This window comes from Uranotaenia lowii, chromosome 3 (assembly GCF_029784155.1).
Source record: "Uranotaenia lowii strain MFRU-FL chromosome 3, ASM2978415v1, whole genome shotgun sequence".
In the NCBI taxonomy this organism is placed as follows: Eukaryota; Metazoa; Arthropoda; class Insecta; order Diptera; family Culicidae; genus Uranotaenia; species Uranotaenia lowii.
In genome coordinates, this window is record NC_073693.1 from 83,718,930 (window position 1) to 83,728,431 (window position 9,502).

General features: G+C 33.9%; 1 protein-coding gene across 1 annotated transcript in view; it reads right to left on the reverse strand.

The window, feature by feature from the left end:
- Positions 1–5,182, reverse strand: part of LOC129750783 (beta-1,3-glucan-binding protein) — a 44,112-nt gene extending 38,930 nt beyond the window's left edge. The window contains exons 1-2 of the mRNA XM_055745834.1: positions 4,926–5,182; positions 4,318–4,868 (exon numbers count right to left, since the gene is read on the reverse strand). Of these exons, the coding sequence (XP_055601809.1) occupies positions 4,318–4,868; positions 4,926–5,058 (684 nt within the window). The 5' untranslated portion in view covers positions 5,059–5,182. The remainder of the gene's footprint in view (positions 1–4,317; positions 4,869–4,925) is intronic.
- Between the last annotated feature and the right edge of the window lie 4,320 nt (positions 5,183–9,502).

The following is a 9,502-nucleotide window of genomic DNA, read 5'->3' on the forward strand; positions in this document are numbered from 1 at the left end:
AAAGAAATATGTCAAGTTGATATTGACCAAATTTTGACCGTATCACCCTTTAGCTTGTCTTTCTCTTACTGATCCTAAGTACATGACATTATAGCGCACTTTAACATAAATTTAACAAAAAATTGTTGTTTTCAATCAAACAAAAAAGTAAGAAAAAAATAAAATGAAAAAAAAATAAAATAAAATCTTGAAGGTTTACTAAATACAGATTAAAATAATAAAATAAAAAGATTTACTCATACTGATGATTTTTTGGAGAACACACGAATGAAAGTAGACACCTGTTTTATGGTAAAAGTTAAGTTTTTGACAAAAAAAAGTCAAAACTCAGTTTGAAATATCATAACATTTCAACAGTGGTATATACAAATTCAGAGCCAAACGTCTTGTTTTCAGATTGTTCGTGATTTTTTTCAAAAATAGGAAAAAAACTTTTTAGGATCCCACTATTTTGACCACATCTCGAACTGAGGCAGACTTCCTACTTGCTAGACTTCTGGTCCAAAGTTTTGTTCACCGGACCCGGTTTCCGCCTAAATTTTTTTGTCTACGAAGCTGCTTTCCTCTCCATACTTTTAAATTGTGTTGACAGATTATCACCGCTCATTTTTATGATTTTAATTGAATGATTAAAGGCATTTCGGTGAACTATACATTCTAATAGGAAGAATATCAAATGAAAGTAATGAAAATTATAGACGGATAGATTAGATTAGGAAGCATGAAAGGTGTTGAAAATGAGCCAAAAGCGTGATTTGAGAAAACTTCTTGCCGCACAAGACCATTTGTCTCACACCGTATTATTGTCTAGAAGAAGCAAAGTTGATAGGCTGACTTTGCATCGATCTATACAATGATACATGGATGGATCGAAGTACCTACGTGTTTTTCGTACCCCGATCGGACAAAATGAGCCGGCCGTACATTTCCAAGAGTAAACATCGAACACAGTTGTACCGGATAGTTTTTCAATAACGATCCGCTAACTGCAACGTTGATAAAGTCGCGAATGCCATAAAGATGGTAAAACGACTATAATCGAAACAAAAAAAAACTACACGTAATAAGATAAAAAAAAAATAAACCAAGTTTGTATCAAAATTTAAAATCAGCAACCTACTTGGATGGATGGATGTCTATTCAGATTATATTTTGGTCGCAAATTGTGGTTCAATATGCAATGGGCACATTTTACTCATTGCGTTTTATATTTTAATAGATACTTTGAACCATTATAACTTTTTTGTTTTAGGTTCAATCCAGTTGCAGTCTTCAGGTGAAATGTAAGTCATTATATGAATTTTAAAAAAATCGACGTAAAGAAGCAATCGATTTGTAAAGGACAAAAAAATTTAGTGATGAAAAACCACTTTTCATGCTTCTTCAGAACACAATGTCTCAGAATCCCTTTCACTCTTGAGATTTAGTGCAACCCCTTTCCGTTATCAGATTTAGCTCAAATTTTGACTATGGCCTTCTGATGATTCCTTTTAATCATCTAAGTTTTTTTTTTGCAAGTGTTCTGATTTTCAAATAGGTTTTTATTAAGACGAATTTGATAAATTCAATAAAAAATATTATTGTTTTTGATTTTTTAATAATGATAGAACAGTAAATAGCTCTTCACATGATGATACAAACATACTTTGTTCAGCATAGTTTAAGTGCACAAAAATCCGCAACTTTTGATGGCAATGGATAAAAAATTTACGCTAGTTACACATTCTGGTCAGTTGAATAAAAAAAAATCTTGAAAATAGGTTGCTGAATTGAAATTTTGCTACAAATTTGGTTCAGTTTTTATTTTTACGCGTATTCTCTAACCCAAAAAAAATTAAAAAATGTAAAATTTAAAAAATTGAAAAAAAAATAATGACACAGACTTTAAAAGTGGGCTTTTATTAAAGATCGCGTTTGCGGAACCTCTAAACATGGTTTTTTGAGTTGGTCTGGTCCCATACAAAAGTTTATTCTCCGCATTCTAATCTAAATACCATTTGGAGGGTGAGCCCCCAGATTACCTGGCATTGTACGATTTTGGGACACCCTAGGGTCATTCATCACACTGTTACAGTCGTACGGTATTTCAAACGAATCCCAAGCGATTGTTCAGACTTTTCTGTAGTAAGAAAAACTTACTTGCTCTCTTCACACTGAACCCAAATTATTATCTTTGATTAACCTAAAGTATAGTGTTTTTTTTATTTAGCTACTAGCTGATTTTACCCGGCCTCGCTCGGGTTCACATAAAATATAAATCAAAATGAATCGTTTGACTTTTCGAAATTTTGGAAGTTTTATATTCATCATTATAAGAAATTTGGCCCAAGTTTGGCCATGTTAGTTTTGTTAGTCTTTTTAAAGTTTTTTTTATTGAGAATATTCACTGTTCATCGTTTTCGTATTATCGAAAAGTTTATAGTTATAAGGTTTTAATTAATGGAAATTCAAAAAAAAATCCTGGTATGCTAATTCATCCTTTTATGAAAAAAAATTTTTACAACCATCATTTCTTAAGAAGCTTGAATAGATTTGGCCTAATAGTTTTATCTTCAAAAGATTAAACTGCTTTTTTATCTTTTCCATCCCCTATCTAATGAAAATATCTGTTGAAGACTATCCCTTTTTTCAATATGGATGATCTCCCTGTAAAATGGTATATTTAATTTCATTTACTGAGAAATTTCTTAAAAAACCTCCGAACTTTATTGAAGCATGTTGAAAACTCACTTTGCATGTTTTCAATTGCATGTTTTCAATTGCATGTTTGTATTTTTTCGCTTTTCAATTTTGCACTGTTTTATTATTAGTTTACCTTAAATGTTGAAAGTTCTACTAATAACTTTTTGAAGTTATCGAAAACAAATCATCTCTAAAACACCATTTTTATGTTATGAAAAATGTTTTTTTTAGTTCTGTTTTTTTTTCATGGGCACAAACATCCCATTAATGGATGATAGAATCGACCACATTGGTCATCAGTGATAACTCAAAAGTTAGAAATTGACCAGTGAAATCTAATTGTATAAAACTCAAAACCTCAAATTTTATTATCTAATCAATTTTCTAATCCCCCATTTAAATTCCAATTGAAGCGTTAAATCGCAGCCTTGAACTTATAACTCTGAATTTAAAATTTTTTCCTTTCTCTATGAGGAATTCCAAGAATATAAAAATGGTTGACCCTCAAAGCCCCCAGCGGCGGTAAAGAGCACTTTGAAAGGCACTACTATTCTAGTCAATATATTTCTAACAGGCAAGTTGTATTTTTCAATCAAAATGTAGGCTTATAATTGTATCCAAATATCTCGTACCGGTAGCACGTGCTTTGAACAGTAGAAGGTACAAAAACGCCCGCCTAAATTTTCACATCCGAATTTTTAATGCTCAGCAAGCTTTGCTATCCAGTACATGTAAGCTCTGGATGGTCGTTGTTTTTAATACCCGGCTTATGGTGATGGTAAAAATAATCCCGCCAACAAAACGAACGTAAACGAAAATCAGTTAACAAAATGGATGCCATGAGTTTTGGTTCGTGGAAATAAAACCGTTGTTGTGTGGACGAAAAGGGGTCATCCGAAAATCTAAAAACATTTTTCATCATTCCTGGTTTTTTCCCGTCTCATGTCCAATCATTATTCCTTAGACGCGGTACTCTATCGTTTTGACATTGCTGGCAGCAATTTGTGTAGTTGTGGCCAAGGTTACCATGACATCGAGCATATTGTCTGGTCGTGTGAGGTCCATCTTGTCGCCAGAACGAATTTAATAGATTCCCTTCGGGCCCGAGGAAAACCACCTAACGTTCCAGTGAGGGATGTGCTAGCTGTGCTGGATTTGGACTACATGTTTGAAATCTACCATTTTCTAAAAGCTATTGATCTTCGTCTATAATTCTATTTTATTTTCATATTTCCCTTTCTAATAGAAAAAAGAAAGTTTCTATCTTCTTTTTTCTTTAAAAAAAAGTGCTAAGCTAAGAAAACGATTGTAAAAACAAAGAAAACGAGTTTGGCTCCTTAAAACCTAATCGTATGAGCCGTTTCAAATAAAGCATTATAAAAAAAAAAAATCATTCCTGGTCCTAATGAGCACCCATGCCAAATTTCAGCTCCCGAGCTCTTAAGGCCGCTGAGCCTATTGAAGACAAACATACAAACGAACAAACAAACGGAAATTACTTTTTATATATATATATAGATTTGACACGGCCCAGAACCTCTATGTTTTCAGGATTATTCCTTATTTTTCCTAATTTACTGAATTTTACAGTACCAATAATAAATAAAATGCAGAATTAAAACGTAAGGCACTTACATCCGTATCCAGCGGCAATCGGACTTCGCGCTGCCATTTGTTCAGATTTTGCGTCTGGAACGTGTCCTCAAAAATCAACTGTCCGGAGCACGTGGATTGTCCATTGAAGGTTGTCGCCGTTGGCTCACAAGGGGGCAGTGTTGTTGTCGTTGTTGTACTGGTTGTTGTAGTTGTTGGTTTCGTTTTCTTCGTTGGTTTCGATGGCTCCGTCGGTTTTGGTGTTGTTGTTGTGGTTGTCGTTGTCGTGGAAGTAGTCGTCGTACTAGTTGTTGTTGTGGTCGATGTAGTTGTAGGTTTGGTGGCCATCGTTGTTTTCGCGTTACTCCGAACTGTGTACATTTTTTTGGACACCACATATCCTCGATCTTCATGCTGCACGTAGTACCAGTAATAGATAAAAGCATTTTCAATCGTCACTATTTTCCTACTCTCAAAGACCCATCTGTCGTTGGTGGGACTTGTGACGTCCCCATAAAAATCCCCTTCCTCAAATTGTGTGAAGGGTCTTCCCAGTCGAAGGTGGAACGAAAACATAGAAATTCCTGGGACATCTGGAAACCAACAACCATTAAACATAAATCATAACAAATCATGAAACGCCCACTCACCTGGAATGCTAGCCCTCAGTCCAAGAGGCTTCAGAACTTCAAACTGTATCTCGGGAACAATGAAATCTTGTGAATTACCATACTGGACAAGTTGAATCAACATAAAACCGAACAACCAAATTAGAAGATTCATTTCGCGATGCCGATCGACGTCTTACTAACGACTGCTCCATACGCAAGAATCTTAGCAGCATCCCATTCTCTAATCTTGTTTCCGAGGATTCTTGCGCGTCTTTTCTCTCTCTTTCGTCGTCAACGAAGAAATCGCCATTCGAAAAAAACCTGGGAATCACACGCGACGCTCGATCGCGATCAGACAGAACGGCGGTGGCATCTTGAGCATAGCGGTCTTGTGAACGGGTTCAGCAGTGTGTTTCGTATGAAGATGATCAGCTTCGCCATCCTTATGTTTTGTTTAAAAGGCTGGCTTACCGCTAAAGTAGGTTCTGTTTATATGTATAACTCTTCCATCCACTTCTTTTAAAGGTTTATGAACACCATGATTCAAAATATTTTCAATCGAATTTTTTTTGAAAGTGTGAAAATCTTGACGCAGAAATCATCTCCTAGAAAGCAAGCGAGATCCGGAATAATAATAAAATATTCCGTGAATGTGTCTCAAGGCATAAAAAGAGTTCAGGGGCGACCCTAGAGCTCGCTCTTGGAAGGGGAGGGGGGGGGGGGGGGTGGTGGATTTATCAAGTTTTCAAAAATCGACTAATAAAATAAAAATTAATTTCTTGTTAAAAAAAACTTTCATTTTAAAAGAATGATGTGGGGAAAGGGTTGCTCTTTTCCTCTAAGTTAATTTGAATTGAACAAAATTAAAGTATTTTGAAAAATTCCAAAATCAGAGATGATATTTTAACTTTTTCAACCCATTTTCTATTAAATTAAATAATAATTTTTTTGTTCAATAGAAGAAAATTTTAAGAAATTTGCGATTATCTATTTTTCCTTAGCTTCTTCTTATAAGTGCAAGGTAATCACAAAGAAATTTTAATGATTCTACTTTTGCAACTAAACGTTCGAAAAACACATATTTGAGATAAATTTTTGATTATTTCTTCTATGAACTATATTTCTATATTTCTATGAACTTAACACTGATTCAAAAACTCTGGTTTTTTTCAAATTATTTTGTTATATTTTCCAGAACAGTGATTCGAAAATATTGTATTTTTATCAATTCTGAGATACATTTCAATTGTGAATTGTAGTCCGTAAATTTTATTTCTAAATCCTTATATAATTCTGGAAAAAAAAAATTTAAAAATATCTTAATTTATTTTTTTTTTCAATCTGAAACGAATGAAATAAAATTTTAAACATTTGTTTAGAATAGTAACAACTTTGCAACAAAGATGGTATGAATAAAATGAAAAATAGTTTTTTTTATTCCTTGAAGGGCACAATTTTCCCTATATTTTGAAACGATTTTTGAAAAAAATTTAAAAAATATGAATTGATGCAATTTCTTTTAGCATAAGGCAAAAAAAAATCACGTTAGTGAAAAAAATTAAGAGGTGATTTTGACTGGTTTAGGAGTTGAAAAATTTGAGAATTTTTTAGAAAAAAATGTAAAATGTTACAAAGCCAAGGTTTTCATTGAATGATTAATTTTCTCGATGACCGCGAGTAAATTCAACTTCTGAGAAGTTATTTAAGTTTTCTTATTGGTTTTTTAAACAGCTCAACATAAAAAAGGAATTTAACCAAATTTCAAAAAATTTAAATTAAAATCCAAGATATTTTTGATAACAAAACGTTTTGCAGTCTTTTACATAGTTTGTTAAATTGTTGTTGTTAGTTGTTAAATAATTTAAAATCTTTTATATCAAACAATTCAAACGCCTTTCTGGGATGTCAGGAATCGTTAGATCATTTTCATTAGAATTTTCTAAAAATTGTCGAATTACATTTTTTTTCTACATTAAGCTTGTCAGATTACCCGGTTATATCTGGACTAGCCCGGAGATGTAGTTCAAAATTTAAAAACTGTTGCTCAGATTTAGTTAAAAAATGATTTTCCCGGAATGTTTCACTTTATTTACAAAACGAACCAAAAACTTAAAAATAGTAACTATGATTTTTTTTGTGACCATAAATTAAAATTTTTGAACAAGTTTTATCAAAAATGACAGGAACGATTTTATGGAAGTTTTAAATACAATGTAAATTCGGCTGATAGATTTTGGATTTAAAAAATTGTTGATATTCAAGCAATAATTAATGTATTTTTACCAAATTTACACGGGTATTGCCGGGATTTGAGTTCAAAATTTTGAAATCAGTTGCTCGGAATTTGCCAGATTTTTAGTTCAATTAGCCCTTTTGTGTCCGGTTTGGTCGGATACGATCGGGAGAAATTCTGGCAACCTTAAACTTTCACGAAAAAATAATCGAAAACAAATTCTTTTGCTTTGGTGTGTTATGTATGTTTGTTTATATTTTTTTTTTTACTTTATGAAAAAGAAAACAAATATTAAATTTAACTAACCCTCTTAAAACAACCACGGTTTCAGATGGGGTTTCTGGAATCAGCATAAAACAAAAACCAATCATTATTTAAACTTACTTTTTCCGCAGAATGTTTCAACACATGTTGCAATCCATACTAATGGCAACTGTTTGATAATGAGTTATCAAAGGCTGCAACTAAGAAAAGACAAAAAAAAACTTAAGAATAAGGGAGAATCACAATGGTTTTTGATTTCACGAAAATGATTCTAGGTAACCTACGGATTCATGAATCGTTCTAACTTTTGGTGCGTATCAAATTGAAATTAAAGGGTGATACAGTCAAAATTTGGTCAATATCAACTTGACGTATTTCTTTCAATTTTGCATTTAAAAAACCTGAACACCTCATTTTGAAGGTGTGTGTGTGTGTAGAATGTTGCTCCTATTTTGATTTTGGAATTCACTCTTCAGTTGTCAAAATGCCGTTCAAGAAAGAAGAGCAGCGTATCAAAATTTTGCTCGCGCATCGCGAAAATCCGAGCAACTCGCACGCAAAGCTGGCCAAATTGCTAAAAGTTGCCAAATCAACCATTTCAAATGTAATTAAAATGTTTGGGGAACGTTTGTCGACAGCCAGGAAGTCTGGATCGGGAGGAAATCGAAAACCGGAAGCCGCTGAGACGACAATGAGAGTTGCCGGTAGTTTCAAGCGAAACCCTAACCCCTCTCTCCGAAATGCCTCAAAAAAGCTGGGTGTATCGACTACAACCGTGCATCGAACCATCGTGCATCGTGTGCAAGTATCGGTACCGGTTTCTTTACGTGCTGCTTTCGCTATCACTAATTGAAGTGTATTATCTCGCATACGCCGCTCAAATTTGTGCAAGGCTTTGAAGAAACTTCCGACTTACCCCGGACAATTGAAGTAGGGGAAAAGTTCATATAACGCCCCATGTGGCTAATACGCGCCACCTTTGTTTTGAAGAATCTGAAACATTTGAAGCCTGCAAAATATTACCAATTTGTTCTAAATGCTGTGATTGGTCATGGCAAGTATGAATTTTTCCTAAAAATGCCCCTGTGTCGTGATAATTTCACAATTTAGGTTTTTCGTCATTTTGATCTAAATTTTAAAACACTTTCAATAAGGTGTCACCAAGCAGAGAAAAACGAATAAGACAATATTTTCTGACACATCGATAGAGGAGCATCTAAACTATGATTTTATGCTAAAAAATCATATTGAACTCCCAAAGGTATGCTTTTTATGGGTATGTTCTATCACGGCCCATGCGCTCGTTATAACGCGCCAATCGTAGTAGGCTGAAAATAGCATTAATTTTTCAAAATGGCCAATTTTCATTGAAAATGAACAAAAAGTCTAAAACCATATTCTGAGCGTTAATTCAGCACAAAAAATCTACTTTTCATTTTTTTGAAAATTTTGATTAGTCCATTTTGATTTTCTATTCAGTCAAAATGTCTGTAAGTATTGGTGTGTTTTTGGTCTTCGGCTGCTTTCGGGTGTGTTCGGCTGCTAGGCGCATATTGAATACACAGCGGCGCGTATTTGCAACACAGTTTAGTTCTGTGGCTTTGAATATGGTTTTTAAAAATCAAGTTTTTGAAGCAACTATAGCAATTTGAGTTATAAAATATCATAGGCATTTGTAGAAAACACTTTTCTTCAACGATTGCACCCATTTTCAACACAATTTGTACGTGGAATACATAGAAAATCAGCGATTCGCTTAGGTGGCGCATAATAGGGCATGTTCCCCTACAACCAGTTTTGCTTAAATTCGTTAATTTTTAAGCCTTTTTCTGTGTTGAACAATTGGTGAATCTCCATTCCATTGTTTTTGGTCATCATTTCGGGATCGCAAGACTCTCACTGTTACGGAATGACGAAGCGCAACAAAAACAAGCTGCAAACAAACAATTCTGCTGATGATACGCTCTCACCGGACAAGCAACAAGAAACCCGAAAAAAACAAAGAGTTGAAGCAACCGCTAGTGAGATGAATAGCGATGATCATCATGAGCTGGATGCAGGTCAGGGTGGTTCAGAGATTACTCTTCTGGAATAACATCGCATGATAAAAGAGGATATC